We start from the raw sequence: 17,806 nt of genomic DNA, 5'->3' as shown, positions 1-17,806 counted from the left end.
AAACGAACCACCCACTAACGCCCTGCCTTTCTCTGCTAGAGGCAGTCAGATCCTCAGTCAGCGTTGTGCCATCAGAAATGTGTTATTTTGAAGCTAAATGTCTTTTGAAATTTCAAACCGCTTCTAAATGGGAAGTGATAATTGTTTACCTCCCAAATCAAACCTCTCTTGTTCTTCATCAAAACTAGAATCTCTCTGTAGTCACTGAAGAAACAAAGCAACAAATGAAATGCATTTGCTAGTGGGGGGGAAGAACTGGATTTGATGAAAGTGGTGGCCTCACAGGAAAGCAGAATGAATTCCAACAATAATCTCTGTCTCTTGCTGTCTCTCTCTCTCACACACACACACACACATACACACACACTCACAGATCATATGGATGTGTTCCAGTAGAGAATTGTCTGAGTGCAGGAAGTAAGAGTGAGAACATGAGAGGCACATTTGGCTGCTCGCTAACATGCATGGCTTTAGGGTTGCACCTTATTGAGCTCCTACAGGCAAGATGTGTAGTGAAAATATTCTGGAACAGTATTTATGAGCCTGAGGGATGTGGTTTGTTAATGTGTAAGTAATATAGAAGCATGATTATACAAGCTCTGTATGCTACCCTACTGTTTCCATGAATGAGTTAAACCCATCTTCCTCCTTTTTCTCCTTCTCACATTCCTATATATCCAACTTTCTACTGTAAAGTTCTCTGAGATGAAATGTTCTGTCCACTTCTCACCTATGTTCAGCCATCTGCCTCCCCTCCTTAGTGTCACCTTTCTGTACTGGTCACACTGGTGAGTCAGCACACAAAGTCATCATGGCTCAAGGCAGACCTATCTCTCGGTCTGTCATATTAGCATATCTGAGCGCAGAAGTCCGAAAATGAAAAAAAAAAAACAGTAAGGGATAATAAAGAGATGAATAAAATGGCATGATCCCACCTCTAGCTATACAACCAGAGTTAGTGTTGTAGTTTGATAGTGAGCACTACGCACTTTCTGACTGCTAGTTAGAGATTTAAAATATTCATAAATGCTTCTCATTTTCAGTTTAACAAGTGGAAAGGGAATGAAGGGGAAGTCCACCAGCAGCATAAATGGAATACACACTTTCTCAAACACACATTTCAAGTGTAGAAATGTGATAAAAAAATGCTCTTAGTTATGTTTTGGCCCCTTTGATGCAGCAGAATAAGCTGAAAACACACGACATGGGCTTTTATGAAGTAGTTATGGAAGGCATTGAGCAAGTAAATGATCAATGATGTCCTGCGTTTTCTCCCTAGCCTCGTCTTTCCTGAAGCAGGCTTTTGAAGGAGAGTACCCTAAACTGCTGCGACTGTACAATGAGCTGTGGCGCCGACTGCAGCAGTACAGCGCCAGCCTACAGGGTGCACTGACCAGCGGCGGCGGCGCGATGGATGTACCTCTGGACATCGGTGCTACCGAAACGGAGACCCAGGACCTCTTCATGCATGGCAAACAGGACTACAAGTGAGTCCCCGCACATAGACAGAAACACAATCGGCACCACTTCAGGGTGTGATCACACCTGTGGGTTATTCTGTTTGGTGTGAACCAGTGTGGAAAGGTTTATTTTTGAGCATAATTGTGTTTTGTTCGTACAGATTAACACTTCACTTTGGGTTACAAGGGATCAACTCACAAGCACGTTTGGACGGATTTGAGATATAATAATTAGTATGCAGCGGTGCTCAGTAAATATCCTTTTACACATCAAAATTGAAGTGAAATAAAGAACAGAGAGGTACAACTGTAAGGAATGATGCAACAGCTGGCTGGACACTGTGTGAAGATATGACTGAAACAAAGTCCTTTGTTGTATATGCAGCAAAGGCAGGAGCACACACTGCATGTTATATAACATTCAGGCAGTGAGTTCTTGTAAAGTCTTGAAAGTGTTTACAGCACTTAGTTTTTCCTTTAGATGTGTTTAACTTCCTCTATGCTTCTTTTTCCTCTGTCACAATAATTCGGCCACCATGAATTCAGGATGTACGCACGCACGTGCTTCTAGGATCGTGCCTACAGACAGAATTACAGCAACTAAAGGAGACACAGCGGTGAATTGGTTCTGTTTATATGTGACGTTTAAGTGCTCCATAAATAAATGTCACATATTTTAGAGGAAATTACAGGATGTGTCAGTAGGAGATGGTAAGTAGATATTATTAGATACCATAATATCATGATAGATTAGAAGTGGAAGGGTACCTTTTGGTAAAGCGATGCTGTTTTCTGATCTTGTTGATGTTGTGACAGAGTGAAGAGAACATCGAATGAGTCAGAGTGTTCCTTGTGTCCGTGTTACTACTAATGGTTTCTCAAACGTTTCTCGTCAGCGATCAATTATGTGCGGTTTTTTTTTATTTGCCGTCTCCGTTTGTGTTCGTGTGTGCAGTCCGGAGAAGGCTCTGAAGGACTCTCTGCAGCCGTACGAGGCAGCCTACCTCTCCAAGTCCCTCTCTCGCCTGTTTGATCCCATCAACCTTGTGTTCCCCATGGGCGGCCGCAACCCGCCTTCAAGCGACGAGCTGGACAGCATCATCAAGACCATCAGCAGGCACGTATGGGGCGCAGCCTTACAGCTGCAGGTGTATTATTGAATTCAGTTCAATTCAGTTTTATTTATATAGCGCGATCACAATAAAAGTCATTTCAAGGCACTTTATTGTGTAAGGTGTAAGACCTTACATAATATAACCCAACAACCCCATTTGAACAGCACTTGGCAACGGTGGCGAGGAAAAACTCCCTTTGGTAACGAAAGAAACCTCCAGCAGAACCAGGCTCGTGGTAACAAGTGGATTAAGGACCGCTTAATTGGATGAACATAGTCAAGCTTTAGTGTTTTAAAGCGTGAGAATGAAACAGTCGATGTCTGGCTGTCCTGGGGGTTTGTTTTAGTAGTGATGTGTACACTGTCCTAATAGGGATTTTGCTCTCTTAAAGCCAATTTAGCCAATGAAACTATGACAGCCGCTACAGCTTTTGTTTCTCCTCACTGGCGGTGTTAAAGTTCACTTAGTTAAAATGTCAGAAATATCTGAGTTTTTTTTTTTTTTTTTTTTTAAAAACACCTTCCTTCACACAAAAATAGAATCGCTTTTCACTGCTCATTAGCAAAATGGCAAACCCCAGGAAAACGCTTATTGTTCCACGTCTCAACCAGCTCATATGGATAAATGTGTTGCTCTATCCCCAAACTACAGAATCATGCGTGTTTGGCATTTATATTTAATAAAAAAAAAAAGAAGAAGACTACAACGCTCTGCCAGGTTTTATTGTTTAACTGGACAATCAGTCTTAATGAATGTACGTTTGCTTTGCAGTGAGCTGAATGTAGCATCGGTAGATCCGAACCTCTCCCTGGCTGTGGCCAAGAATGCTGCCAAGACCGTGCAACTCTTCTGTGTCAAGTCTGAACAGCTGGTGGGATTTGTCATCATTAAATACCTAAAAAAAATAATTATAATTTTTTCAGCAATTAGCAAATATCACATGCTGTCTTCCCTATGCATCTCTTTTTCTTTTTTTTTAAATCATGCTATCCTCTGTCTGCAGTTGTGTACTCAGGGCGATGCCAGCCAGGTGATTGGTCCATTAACAGAGGGCCAGAGGAGGAACATTGCTGTGGTCAACTCCCTCTACCGTCTGCAGCAGGCTGTCGCCAAGGTAGAATGATGTGCTCAACTGATAGAACAGTAGTTTATCAACCTAGTTTCTAGTTTCAGTTCATTACCAGTATTCTTTGTGTGTTGTCATTTAAATGTGGCTTTTTCAGTGTTAAGCCATTGGGCCATTCTTCTTCCTCCTCATCGTGCACAGGTGTGACATGAGCATCTGCAACAGGGCAAACACGAGAACACACGCACGTCACACTAAGTGTGCGCAATTTATTTTATTTTATTTTTTTTAATGTATGGAAGAAATCACACAGACGCACACGTGAGTGGAAGCGTAGGAAATTACAGGGGGATTAAAGGAGCCGCGGCCAGGGTGCAGTGTGTTCCCGCGGCCCGCTCCATTAAACATGCATGGTGTGTCCTGGCACAGCAGCCCAGCTGATTAATAGCGTAAGGAACAGATTACTCCAGCATTAAATATTTAACCTCGAGGCTTTAAATTTTTACCGTGTGAAAACAAAGTGGGAATTTATTCCAGGCAGGCAGGAGGGAGGGAGAGAGAGAGAGAGAGAGAGGGAGGGAGGCCTGATGAGACGAAGACAGGTTGTGGGACAGTGAGGGTGAGCTGAGAAAACAAACACTAATTCTTGATAATTCTTGAAACCGCATTATCCTTCTTACTTACTTCTCACGTTTTGTACTTTCAGATCATTTCAGGATTGGAAGGAAGTCCGCCGGCTGCTGCAGAGGCTCTGTCGTCTTCCTTGGAGGTATCGGAAAAAGTGTTTTTATTTTCTCATTCTCTCTCTTTTTTTTTTTTTTTTGTTGTTGTTTATCGTGCTTTGTCTCCTACTTTGTAGCACAACTCCTCTGCACATGTGCATTGGTAGGAAATCACCTTCCCCTGTGCTGATAGTGTTCATACTAATAGAAAATAATCACAGGGAACAGCACCCTCTCGGGTATTTTATTTAATGAGGCTTCTCGTCAGTTTACAAAAGGCCCGAGACTCGCACGCTTTTGTCAAATTAAAAAAACTGGGTCCTGCACAGTTTACTAAATCCTCACTGGAGTCGTTTTTTTAAGTGTGTGAAACCACCTCTTTAAACGTGTGTGCCATTACATAGACACGCGTTTCATCATTAGATTCAACCTAGTTCACATAAGAGGAATCTTTTAGGCTAGCTTTCTCCAAACTTAGCATTATTGCCGGCTACAGCAGGGGCAGACACACACACACACACACACACACACAGCTGATGACATGCCTATATCCAACCTCTTTAAACATGCTGTGTGTTCCTACTGCTCACCTGACTGTATAGGTTGCTATGGCAACAGGGCACTGCAACGACACTGGCAATGAGCGGTAGTAGTAGTGACTGGGTTTCGGGTATTTGTGTGCGCACAGCATTATGGGGATTGGAATAGTTTCCCTGTGGTGTGATTCAGGGGGCGCAGGCCTTGATGAGCAGCGCAGTGCAGCCTCTCCTGCAGTCAGTCGGGGACTCCATAGAGGCGATCCTCATCACACTGCACCAGGAGGACTTCTCAGGGTAAGTCAGATGACACCTTTCGGAGATTCCGGAGACGTACGCAGATCACAATACTACTGCATACACTTAAGAAAAAGTACTGGGAAAAAAAAATGTCAATGTAATGTGTGTGTGTGTGTGTGTGTGTGTGTGTTGCAGCCCATTGTCCAGCCCCGACAAACCTGACGTCCCGTGCTCCCTCTACATGAAGGAACTGCAGGGCTTCATCTCCAGAGTGATGGCCGACTACTTCCGACACTTCCAGTGTGCCGACTTCATCTACGAGAGCACGGAGTCCATCGCTCAGAGAGCAATCAAGCTGTTCATTCGTCACGCCAGCCTGCTGCGCCCACTGGGAGAAGGCGGCAAGATGAGACTGGCCGCCGACTTCGCACAGGTGAGAGTGGTGTTTTCACACCGCTGCTCTCCAGGCGGAGTCAAGTCTGTCTCTTCTGACCTGTGTGTGTGTGTGTGTGTGTTTCAGATGGAGATGGCCGTAGCTCCTCTGTGCAGGAGAGTGTCTGATTTGGGGAAACCGTACAGAATGCTGCGCTCCTTCAGGTGTGTATGCTCACACATCATAAGAACCAGCACTGGATCGTAATTCAGCAACGAGGAGCAGTTTTCACCAGCAGTTCTGTACACACACTCTGGAGGTCTGGATGGAATCTTCAGAACTGATTAGACTTTGGTGATCCAAGGTCACGGTGACCTGACATCTGACTTTTTATTATGTTTGGCTCAGACGCTGACTTGGATGAAATAGTTGCACGCGGATGAGAGCAAGTAAGGGGGCTCAGTTCACTCTGTGTTTGTGTTGCAGGCCGCTGCTGTTCCAGACCAGCGAGCTGATAGCCAGCAGCCCAGCTGTGGGAGACTTGATCCCCTACAGCACCCTGCTGCACTTTCTCTTCACCAGAGCCCCGTCTGAGCTCAAGTCACCTCACCAGGTGTGTAAATTCACACACACACAACAACTTTTCTGAACTTTTACTGTATCAACTAAAGGAGCTTCCTTCCACACAGAGATCCGAGTGGTCCATCGCTCGTTACTCCCAGTGGCTAGATGATCATCCTTCAGAGAGAGACAGGCTAACGCTCATCAGGTAAATCATTTGCAGTTATCTTAGGTCTAACTTATTGTGCTGCATCCTTTGAATATATGTGAATTGGCATCCGTCTTCTCCTTCTCTGGCTGCAAAGCTTTGTGCCTGTCAATCAGTGGAATAGAGATGAACAAACAAAACGGGTAGTACGGCAAGTCTGTTTCCAACAAACTCCCTCAGCAGCAACTGCACGTTTGGCATCCAGCGCTGAGAAAGTGCAGGTGACCTACACTTGACAGTGTGCCTGAAGGCATCACGCCTAGAAACAAATGCAGCTGCCGCTGCTCTGCTGGCGTGCTGCGTTCATTACACTGCCTGACGTGGAAGTGCGAGCGTTCTGAATGACGTGCACTGAAGTTAAACATGGTGAATGATCAGCCTCTAGTGGTGAACTCTGTGTTGTGTATCTGAAAATCCTTTTTCTGTGTTTTCTACGTCTTTCTTATACATCTAAATGTCTGTTCAGTGCTGAAAGATTGAACTTTTTATTTCCAAGCAAACTTGATTTATTAAGATGAAGTTCTTAAACACTGTAAGAGTAGTGGCGGCTTCTCTGATTAGGTGGCGTTAACAGTGTCTCTCCTCTCAGGGGCGCTCTGGAGGCCTACGTGCAGTCGGTGAGGGCCCGGCAGGGGAAGGAGTTTGCCCCCATCTATCCCATCATGCTTCAGCTGTTACAGAAAGCCACCAGTGGTTCTCATGAGGTCAGAGCCTGAAGACGACACGGCCGCATTTTGGGAGAAGGTTTCGCTTTGTGCACACTACAGCAGCCCTCCTCTGGTCAGGATTACAGATTAGCTGCTTTTCACTTGTTATTAATAGTCTGACTTGTTGTGAAGGTACATGGGAAACTGGGGGATTCTGGAGTTCTTTTTTACTTTAATACTAACATTTCAAAGCTGAATATCATAATAAACTTGCTCATGTTCAAATATTGGACTGTAATGAAGTACACAGATTATTATTATTATTATTTCTCTACAAAGAGTGTGTAGATAAATAAACAAGTGGAAATTAAAATGGGGAAATATTTGCACAACTTTTATTTGTACAATACTTCATTAGAAGCAGAGGTATAGATCACATATATACACACAAACACACACAGGTGGATTCAGATGGGCCATTTCCACTGGTTCGGAGGCGGCTCCTCAATCAGCGGCTCCCACGGTTTCCACTCGGACATCTTCCTGGAGAGACTCAGCTCACATTCCGCCTGTGTACACACACACACACACACACACAGAGCATCAACTAACACGTTGAGAAACTCCAGCTTCATCATTTCAAACTTAGTCAAGTCAGATTTACGGTTTTGAATAAGCAGTTGGACATTAGAGGAAATCCAAGACGGGGTTCAGGATGTTCTGTTCACAGCTCCAAAATAAACCAACATGCATCACGTGTGTCCAACATATAAGCACAGTTTGTGAAGGGATGAGTGTCGCATTCGAGTGCTTTCTTCTCTGAAGTCCTCACACTAAACACTAACTCTCTATTTAACACAGCACATGCAGCTGATCTAACTCTTGCTGATATAGTACATAATAAAATGGAGCAAACACTCTGCTACCAGTTAAATGTGTCCAGTTGTCATTCTGCATCAGCAGACTATGTGAAATAAAATGCAGTCCCACAGGATGTGGACACTGAAACCGTGACCTACCTGGAAAATGACTTCTTCAATCTGACCCGAGTTAATTTTCTTCTCCAGCTTTTCCACATCGGGCTCCTGTGAAGACAGACACGCTTCCATCACATCATCATCCTCCGCACTTCAGTTCACCCTACACGTCCTCGCACACCGTTACTGACCGTTTTCACAAAGTCCAGCCTCTGGTTGACCAGCTGCTCCGTGTACTTCCTGTAGGCGGCGTCCTGCGGCATGGTCTGCACAGACGCCAGGATCTTAGAGTACAGAACCCTGAGGCGCTGAGGGGATGTAGAGGGAAGAAAGTTGGTGAAATATATAGCGGCTACTGACTCCACCACCATGTTACATATCGTGGGCTTTTAATAACTACATGTTAGATGCTACTCACCTCATGTGGATTTTGGGACACAGCCAGGCCAACCAGGCCGGTCGTCTGGAAGAGGACAGCAGGAATGACACTGTTAAGTCTGTGTCACCTTTCACGTCCTGTCTTAATCACATTTCATTCTGAAAACCTTGTGAATGTGTCTGAACACACAAGCTGCAACAGAACTTAAAGTACTATACAGAATGCTACATACTGATGACATATAATCATGGGATCAGTGGTCGTAGGACAAAATACTGAACCCCAAGTAGCCCCCGGTGAGTCAGGTCAGCTGCAGGGCAGCTCTGCCATCAGAACTAAAGAATATCAGCAAATATTCTAACAAACAAACGTTTTCACGATTATTTTCAACGCCGTTTCGCACTTAGCTAACGTTACTGCTCCAGCCACACGGATGAATGACTATAACATGAACGCGTTCCGGCACTAAAACACCTTCACCGCACACCAAGCTAACTTTTATGGGAGCCTTTCAAGCGCTACATTAACAAAACAGCTAATAGCTAGCTAGAACACTGCAGCGTCTCTCAAAGTGCGCACGGCGGCCTGCGCAACCTCGTCAATACGTCGTAGAAATGGTAATACAATCTAGTGCAAAAAATATGAACTTCCTCGGCACTGAATTCTTTATTTCTATCAGTAAAGTAAAAACATGACCTCTATTCGTACCTTTTTCAGCAGCCCAGCCATCCTACTCCGAGGCCGACAACCTCCGGTCTGCAATTTCCGGCCACTAAATATGACGTGAAGCTTGACGCCACAATTACAAAACTAGTATTTATTTTTTTAATACTAAATAATATTTAACAAAAACACTTAAATATTGACATTTTTGAAGCTTAGGCTTAGGTTTCAACAACAAAAATTAAACAGGACGGTTTTCTTTTATGTTCCATCGCATTTCTCTGAGCGTGGCTCCTCCTGCTGGTCAGTGCTGGTTCTTACAATCATTCTCAGTTTACACACTGACAGAAACATGTCTAACAATCCTCCAACTGTGACTTATATATTAAGAGTGTGTGTGTGTGACTTATATATTAAGAGTGTGTGTGTGTGACTTATATCACACATAACTTCATCTCATTTACCCTGATGTAAAAGTGTGTGTGTGTAGGTGGCAGGTGAAGACGTCAGGGCAGGTGGAGGTTGGAGAAGTTTAATGACATCAGACCGTATTGATGGCAACTATCTGCACATATCAGCGATATTATCAGTTTTTTAAAACATCTATTGAAAAAGGACATCTATCTACAATACAGTAAAAAAATTCAAAGTATAAAAATATATTACAAATCTCAAGTATTTACAAAGACAGCTTCTCTACACGTCTAACTGTTTACACGTACAGTTACAGCCTTGTCAGTTAGTTTCAATCTAGTTGTTATCTTAAAAAAACAAAAAACAACCAACAACAACAACAAAAAAAAAAAAAAACACATCTTCCCTACACGTCCTTGCTAAAGTCAGCACCAATTGGAGGAAACACCACAGGCCTCAGAAAGTCGTGATGAGCAGGTCTCTTCAAACCCAGGATCCTGTGGAGGGGGGAGGAGGAGACAGAAAGGAACATGTTCTCCTCCTCCAGATTGGATTAGCAGGAAGCGACGACGGAGGCGTTAGAAGAACATCCTGTAGGAGGACAAAAAGAAGGTCACTTCAGATATTAATGGCCACAAGTGATGCTCAGCTTTTTGTTAGCCACACTGGACACACACACACACACACACCTACCTGTAGATGCTGGGGTCGAGCAGCACAGCTGTGTCTGCGGGCAGCTTCGACAGATGAACCACCTTGGTCTTCTGCTGCGGTCGGTCACTCTCGTTCACCCACACGTCCGGCAGTCTGCCACAGGGAGACGAGTCACATGTTCAACTGCTGAACCTGATCTGGGACGAGCCCTCGTAAAAGACAACCACATGGTGTTGCCTTTTCATGGGCACAGTAAACTGAGCCCAGATGAGGCTCTAGACATACCCAGTCAAGACACTGACAGTGTGTGACATGTGGATATCTTCTTGCATTTTGTTGATACCAGCAGAGACAATCATGTCACCGTTACCCCTAGTTACTAACAAACTGTTCATCTAAGCCAGATTTGTTTGCTGCTGAAAGAAGCAAAAGGACACACAGTGGGAGGACAAGAGAAAGACAACACAGACTTACATGTCTTCAGGTGTCCAGTGCAACAAGACCTTCACTTTGCCTGAGTCCTCTTTCCTCCTGGCTATAACCTGAACACACACACACACACACACACACACGCACACGACAATACAGTCAGCTCAGCAGTATAATCGATGATGTAGATAATATGATGACAGTTCATGGACTGGGTAGTGAGTGTGAGTGTGTGTGAGCCCACCGTGCTGTGAAACACCACACTGTGTCCGTTGCCCAGGCTCTCGATGTGAGTTGCCAGGTTGAGGCAGATGGCTCGATGGCGGATGGCGTCCATGGTCTGAGCGTCGAAAAAGTCGTGAGGTCGGGCTGAGAAAGAATAATAAAAAAAAATTTCTATCACGACTAATCTTGTTGATGTCACGTCACACATGTCATGGCTCTGATGCTGTGTGTGTTGTACATACGGAGCGAGCGTCTGTATTTGTTCTTCAGTTTCCTTCTCTTGTTGAGACCTGCCTTGGACGGCGACTCCTCCTTCACCCTGCCCTGACTGGACATTTTGGACGAACTCTGGGAGCTGAAGTGAGTGGGGACGTGACGCGCCAGCCCCCCCTGAGAGGCAAATGTAGCATTGCAGCCCCCCACCACGCACTGCAGGAACACATAAGGTTCATATGGTCAGTTGATGCAGAGTTCAGTTTGAGTGTTAGCGGTGGTGAATGCTGAGCAGACGTCCTCACCTTGAACGGTTTGTCCCCACTGTGGGTCAGCATGTGTCTCTGCAGCCAGCTCTGACTGGTGGACGGTGTGTTGTACACTTTGCAGCCCTTCCACAGACACACAAACACCTGCGTGGTGCACAAATAGTTAATGTACAGATAATACAAATGTAACACACAAACAGTGGTAGTGCCACTTCCTGTTTCCTTCAGTATAAAAGTACTGTGAGTTAGGACATGTGGAAAAGACTGGACACTGGCTATTAGACCAGCCCAGGAACTAGCCTAGCAGAAAAGAGGTCCCTAAGTGTGTGTATATGACAGAAAGGCTCACAGAGGTCTCAACAGTTCTGGTTCTGGAGCTCAGCCTCTCAGTTATCATCTATTTTGCTCAGGTCACTGAACCTCTATCCACTTCTTCCTATTAAAGTGGACATTTAGTGGCTGGATCACATTACGTTCTCACACCTGCAGTTATTTGATCCAGCAGAAGCTGATATGGCGGTGGCTTCAGCCTTTTTAAATAACATCTCTCTATCGAGGCACCCAAGGAGCAGCACACCCACACAGTAACCTGACACTGACCCCTCCTCTCTGCGCGTCCACGTGCGTGGCTCGGATGTGTTCGGCCAGGTCGGGGCTGCTGGGGAACTGCAGCTGGCAGTGATCCCAGCAGCACGTGTAGCTCAGAGGCTTGGTCCCCGCCGGCGCCGAGCCGCTGCCGGCTGATGCTCCCCCGCCGTGACCGTTGAGCATGGCTGGTGTGGAGCGACCGCTGGAGGCGGTGCTCTCCATGTCCATCAGGGTGCTGCTAATACTGCAGTGAGAAGAGAAGAAATACACAATAGTATGAAGATTTAAATGCATCCTTCTGTCTCCTCAGTATAACTTTATAATTAGCTTCATCTGAAAATCAGCAGGATTAATGTCCAAAGGTCTGTTTTAATACATTTGATGGCTCTGATGTCGTGTGGGTGCGTGTACGCTGAACCAGATGTTGTACAAGAGGACCGACACCTCAGAAACACACACACACACTCTCCACCAGCGTCCAGCTGCCACTCAGCTCAGTGTGGGAACAGAAGTAACGGCGGAGTCCTCCAGCTGCCACAGCAGCAGGATTAGCCACAGTTGAGAGGCTGCCAGACATTAAAGCAGGCAGCACACTGTCGGTTCTGTTTCTATGAGCCGCTTCCACTGTGAACACTGCTGGTAAAGTTTAAAAAACTATATCTAGTCGACCTAAGGAGCTTCCTTCTGTCTCTTAGTGTTCGCCAGTGGGTTGATATTTTCCATATTCTAACCTAACCTAACTCCACCAAATGCAACTACACATCTTTGGTGATTTCACGGTGAAGCCTCTCAGAGGACACTGTCATGTTGGATGGAATACTACATGATTACTATGTATTTGTTTATTTATTCATTTTAGGTTTATAGTCCTTCACATTTTGACTTCCTGTCCCACTTGGCTGGGTGATCAGTGAAACCTGTGATATGATTCACTGGGGACAGTTTCAGATTCTGTGTAAAGCTAAAGGGGAAGTACTCAAAGAATTTTTATTTGAATACAATGACTGAACAAATCCAACACGTCATTTTCATAACCCTGCATCCCCAGTTCATCACATTTACAGCCGAGACAATTAAATACAGAAGATGATCAGCAGATGAGTCAAAACCTTAGATTCGATCTTCTTGTTCTAAAAAAAAAAATAATCAAGGAACAGCCAAAGGTTGAGCTTTGGATCATTTTACAACCACGCTCTGTTTTAGTCACAAAGAAGTCAGCTATCTGTGTTTTCACTACACAAAACAGTGAGTCAGCAGCTGACAGCAACCTGTCTGATTCAACGTTCACATGCCACGCTGCTGTTCAAAAACTGGAGGTGATAAACCCTCCCTGTGCATATGCAACAGCTTACGCTTAGGTTTATAAATTCATAGCTACTCAGCAACTACTATGATGCTTCAAGTAACGCTGTGTTTTCAGTGTTTGCCAGATAACACACAGAGGACCACTGGAAAATATAAAGGAGCTTCCAGTGAGCTGCTGTGCAGACACAGTACTGGTATTCTACTGTACTTAAGCGGCAGTGTAGGAGTGTACGGTACTGGTTTCACCACACACAGTCGTGCCAGAAGGTGGGAAATGACTAAATGACTAAAACTGACACGCTGATGCTCAGCACAGAGCGTGGTTAGATGAGTTCTGGCAAAAGATCAGGATTTCACTCGCGGTATCGCAACTCGGCCGTCTCCATTGGTCACAGTAACCTTAAGGAGAATCAGGAAACGAAAGAAAGCATGGCAAATATTTGCCACTCTCTCAGTTGAGAGAGTATCAACTGAAAGGGAATTTCCACCATTCTTATGTATTTTCATTAAGTCTCATCTCTACCAAACTGAAACGTGTTGCCTCCTCCTCCCCCAGGTGTTCCTGCCATTCATTTTTTTAGTTATTTTTCTTCCTCTATTGTTTAAGAGACAAGAACCTGCATCGACTTCCTATAACCGATCTGAACCGTCCAAAAAGCCAAACTGACTGTGACCAAACTGAACAGAGAGAAGGTCGAGAACAAACAAGGTAGAAACCCTAAAAAGTCAGCGCATACGCCACATGAAGAGTGTGAGGAAACTAACTGGTAAATTTAGCCTGCACTTTGTACAGTCTAGCAAAGCCGACTTCAAACAGAAGACATTTCAAGAAAGTAGAATGAGAAATGTGTTGAGTTTCTCATTTGATCTGTGCTCGTTGTGTAAAATTAAGGATGGAGTTAAATTGAACAGGCCAACATAACAGCACATTAGATATGGTGGTGCTGGTCTGGAATATGTGCCCTTTGGGGCTATTCAACAGATATGCTAAACAGGAACCTCTGCTACCATTATTCACAAGCTAACATCCAGTGTTTATCAGCTGACAGAGATCAGCATCATATGAGCCGTCTGCACTCCATTTAACTCTTGATGCACAGCCAAAAGGAATGCAGCTAGTGTTTCTACTGCTGCGAGGGTTTTCCACAGGTGGCGAACGCTGTGTCATGTTACAAACCAGCGTGCGGAGTTTAAACGCCTGATAATCCTTCAATCTCGTCGATCTGTGACGAGAACTGGATTTCCTGGACAGCATTAAAGCGACACACCTGCGAATACAGCCGTGTCAGTTGTTTGCCTGCTACTCAACTAGGCAGCCAGGCCACAGCCAGGGGTTCTTGTAGCAGGCTGCAGGTTTGAGGTTTGCCTTCACCGCCTGATACGCCGTTTAAAACTCACCTGCCAGAGGAGAGATCAAACACCTCCACATGCCAACATACACCAAAACCCAACTCTCAGCTAAACCCTAACAACTGAACATAACAGTACCAAACTAATAATAAAGATATGCTGAACCCTTTGACAATATGTCAACACTTTCCGCAGCTGCTTCCTGGTTAAATATCCATAATCAATTCAAACTGCTGCTGGGAGGCTTTTATTAGGAAACAGCTGCAGGAAGCGTTGCATTAAAATCATACTCACATGGCAAACATCTGCCTCTCAGCTAACACTGAGTGCATGTTAAAAAATAATTATTAGAACTCCCTGATCAAAAGATGGTGCATTGAGCGAATATCTGGACGCCTGACTGAGTAGAGCCATGTCCACACTAAGGCGAGTTAGTGTGGACAAGGACGTAAAGGCTGCAGAATAATCTGAGGAGGGGGGTGGGGGGTGTGATGGGATGAACCCTCTTGGATCCAAGTTTGCCTCACTAAACATCCTTTTGTTTTGTTTGAAGAACTCATCTCAACAGCCAACAAGGCTGGGAACCACTATCCTGTAGCCTGTGTGTGTGTGTGTGTGTGTGATGTTGGAGTAACACTAACAACAGTGATGGTGACACAGTTAAAGTCTAGTCAACAGTCAGACTACACTAGTTGTCCTGCGTCGTTTTAAATGGGGGGTGTGGGTGGGGGTGGGGGTTGTGATTTAAAAGACCAACCTGCACACACACACACTGATCTACTTTGATGTAGTGTCATCATGCCAGTAAACACAACATGTGCACCCAGTGTGATGTGAGCCGTGTTGACTCGACGCACAGCGGACATGCTAACTCTCCAACTAACTAGCTAGCTAGCTAACACTTCCAACTGTGAACTTGACTCTGTCCGTTCGCGACCTGCCGCGACCTCTAGGTTCTCGCACCGCAAACCCGGTGCGAGGTCTTTCTGCTTTTCAACAGACCTGTCTTCGGAATCCATGCGGCTCAGCGGCTCTCCGTCCGACGAGGGCAGCTCGGCGCTGGCCCGCCTCTTGGTGCCGTGCTCGGCTCTCCCCGCGGTCTTCGCGCGGTCGCCGGGCGCCGCGGAGGACACGCTCTCCCCTTCTCTTTGTTCTTGCTTCAGCACCCGGGAGCCCTCTTGCGCGGAATCCGTGCTACTCGCCAAACTCCCCTGTGCGGGACTTTTCCCCGGTTCGGAGAGTTTGCCACCGGCTTCCCTCTCGCCGCTGTCCGCCTTTTCAGTCGGCGTGGTGGCCGCTTGGTCGGCGTCCGGAGCAGGAGACGGCTCGTACCCGAGCTCCTCCGCCGCACCGCGACTCTTCGCGTCCATTCCTGCTCTGCTCTCGTTGCTGTCGCCCGGTTCCTGTTTGGGGTCCAGCACGGCCTGTCCTTCCTTACCGGTTCCTGCCGTTTCGCCGGTCCCGTTTTGATTCGACGTCGGTTGAGGATCTTGCTCGGCCCCTTCGGTCGTTATTTGAGCCATTTGCGAACAGTACTGCCAACTATTTTTGAGATGTTCCACTCGGAAAGTTGCCCTCGGGCTGCCCTTCTTCCTCCACTCACACTCTCCGCTTCTAGCGTACACGGCAGGGGGTTCGCATGACGTCGGAGCCCCGTATGGCCAAAGCTGGTCTGTTTGGAAAGATGCGCCACTCAGTCCGTCCTTGAACACGCCTTCACAAGCGCTCACACTGTCGCTATAAGTTTGAAATGAAGCGCTTCTGTAAACGGCATCTACAAATGTAACTCTTCTGGAATTATGTCATATTAAATGCGGATTTAATGACCAAAAATATAAACCCCTAAGTCCGATGTGAAAGCGTTATTTGTAAAAACGTGGTTAAAAAACACAGCGGACATTATAATAAGTGATGTTTCACCCGTGTGGCTACAAAAATAGTTAGTTTGCCTTTCTTTTTATTTATTCTTAACATTAACTGAACACTTGCTTTGATGAAAAGAAATATATATATATATAGGCACGATCACAAAAAAAAGGAGGGAAAGCTAGGGGGAGCAACATGTACTCATTTTTCTCAAAGGAGGGAGTCCTCCTCTCCCATATGCACGATCTTTGGCATTGTGGCCTCTCAGCTCCACGTGTTCCGACAAACAGAAAAATGATCCAAGTCGAGATCTGCTGAAAAGGCTCGTTTCTGTTTCAGCGACGCACTCCGTGCTGCACGTAGCGCCCCCGTTGCGAATCATTGTCTGTCGTCCGCCGAGGAGCCCCAGCTGCTCTCGTCGTGAACTCGCTCTCGGTTTGTGCAGACGAACCGAACCGAACCGTGCCGACCTGTGCAGCCGACTTGTTGCGCTCCAGTCGAAGGCCCGCTCCTGTTGCCTTGTGGCACGATGGAGAAAACATGCGACATGTGGTGATCGGATTTGACATAGATCCACTTTTTTTGTTTTTGTTTTGAACAAAACATGCTCTGGATCCACGTCCTAGTTTCTAGCCGGAACTTTAAACAACATCACATGGCCTTCACCGCTGGACTGAGTTTGACCCAGCTGGCACATGATCGAGCTTCAACGTTAAAATGTGGAAGAAATAATGTCTTTTTTTTTTTTTGTTTTGGCGTAGATGTAACGTTGGAATAACAATTAATGCCAATGCCTGTAAAGAGGTTAACAAAATACTTATGAATCAAAGTTGAATTTTTTTTAATTTTTACATTTTTTTGATTTGTAAGTAGCCTAATAACAATTTCTTTTTACTTATCTCAATCATTTTTATTGTATTAATTTTTTATATTTAAATAATGCGATGAAACAACAGCATGATATTATTAATAACAGACTATATATAGAATTCTATAATAAAATATTTTATTCAGTCATGTTCTTATTTTCTTACATAAAAACGTGTGAAGTTGAGTTGTCGTGGATCTGACGCCACAGTTTGTAGAATTACAGGGACAAAAAGTCCCTAATAAGAAGAAATTAGCAACACTACATTTGGAGTAAGAAAGGGCCCTGTATATCATGATGAAAAGAAAAGTATGGTGGAGGAAACATCATGATTTGGGCCTGCTTTGCTGCATCAGCTTGCAGTGATTGGGGTAATTCCCTAGTGTATCAAAAAATTCTTCAGCATAATGTCTGTCTGTCTGACACAACTTTAATAAAGCCACACACAAGACGTCTGAAGAATATGATCTAAAGCAGTTCTGCCAAAAGAATGGGCTAAAATTCCTCCTAAACAATGTCATGGTCTGATTCACACCTGGTTAAGGTTGTTGCTTATTATTGAGGTTATTAATCAAGTGCCATCATGTCTCACAATACCATATTTTCCCAACAGAACTCTCCGTTCTGCAGGTTTACTTGTGGTTCCTGGAGTTTCCAAATGTAGAATGGGAGGCAGTG

General features: G+C 45.1%; 3 protein-coding genes across 5 annotated transcripts in view; 1 reads left to right on the top strand and 2 right to left on the bottom strand.

Annotated features, from left to right (window-relative positions):
* Nucleotides 1-7,304, top strand: part of cog5 (component of oligomeric golgi complex 5) — a 43,295-nt gene extending 35,991 nt beyond the window's left edge. For all 3 annotated transcript variants that reach the window (XM_026362582.1, XM_026362584.1, XM_026362583.1), the window contains 11 exons: nucleotides 1,280-1,487; nucleotides 2,416-2,577; nucleotides 3,347-3,446; nucleotides 3,579-3,689; nucleotides 4,348-4,410; nucleotides 5,093-5,196; nucleotides 5,335-5,572; nucleotides 5,660-5,736; nucleotides 5,999-6,125; nucleotides 6,202-6,281; nucleotides 6,871-7,304. In XM_026362582.1, the coding sequence (XP_026218367.1) occupies nucleotides 1,280-1,487; nucleotides 2,416-2,577; nucleotides 3,347-3,446; nucleotides 3,579-3,689; nucleotides 4,348-4,410; nucleotides 5,093-5,196; nucleotides 5,335-5,572; nucleotides 5,660-5,736; nucleotides 5,999-6,125; nucleotides 6,202-6,281; nucleotides 6,871-6,997 (1,397 nt within the window). In that variant the 3' untranslated portion in view covers nucleotides 6,998-7,304. The remainder of the gene's footprint in view (nucleotides 1-1,279; nucleotides 1,488-2,415; nucleotides 2,578-3,346; nucleotides 3,447-3,578; nucleotides 3,690-4,347; nucleotides 4,411-5,092; nucleotides 5,197-5,334; nucleotides 5,573-5,659; nucleotides 5,737-5,998; nucleotides 6,126-6,201; nucleotides 6,282-6,870) is intronic.
* On the bottom strand, nucleotides 7,296-9,044 carry ndufa5 (NADH:ubiquinone oxidoreductase subunit A5). The gene is made up of 5 exons (XM_026362587.1): nucleotides 8,993-9,044; nucleotides 8,324-8,368; nucleotides 8,097-8,213; nucleotides 7,948-8,013; nucleotides 7,296-7,497 (listed from the first exon to the last, which is right to left on the bottom strand). The coding sequence occupies exons 1-5, from the start codon at nucleotides 9,011-9,013 to the stop codon at nucleotides 7,396-7,398; spliced, it is 351 nt and encodes a 116-aa protein (XP_026218372.1). The 5' UTR covers nucleotides 9,014-9,044; the 3' UTR covers nucleotides 7,296-7,395.
* A 419-nt stretch (nucleotides 9,045-9,463) lies between these two features.
* Nucleotides 9,464-16,099, bottom strand: aebp2 (AE binding protein 2). Its single transcript, XM_026364236.1, has 8 exons — nucleotides 15,397-16,099; nucleotides 11,752-11,983; nucleotides 11,188-11,295; nucleotides 10,912-11,098; nucleotides 10,689-10,813; nucleotides 10,490-10,557; nucleotides 10,055-10,168; nucleotides 9,464-9,952 (listed from the first exon to the last, which is right to left on the bottom strand). The coding sequence occupies exons 1-8, from the start codon at nucleotides 15,915-15,917 to the stop codon at nucleotides 9,940-9,942; spliced, it is 1,368 nt and encodes a 455-aa protein (XP_026220021.1). The 5' UTR covers nucleotides 15,918-16,099; the 3' UTR covers nucleotides 9,464-9,939.
* Nucleotides 16,100-17,806: the final 1,707 nt, after the last annotated feature.

Source organism: Anabas testudineus, chromosome 23, assembly GCF_900324465.2.
Source record: "Anabas testudineus chromosome 23, fAnaTes1.2, whole genome shotgun sequence".
In the NCBI taxonomy this organism is placed as follows: domain Eukaryota; kingdom Metazoa; phylum Chordata; class Actinopteri; order Anabantiformes; family Anabantidae; genus Anabas; species Anabas testudineus.
Note: the sequence above shows the minus strand (reverse complement) of the source record. Positions and strands in the feature narration are given on the sequence as shown.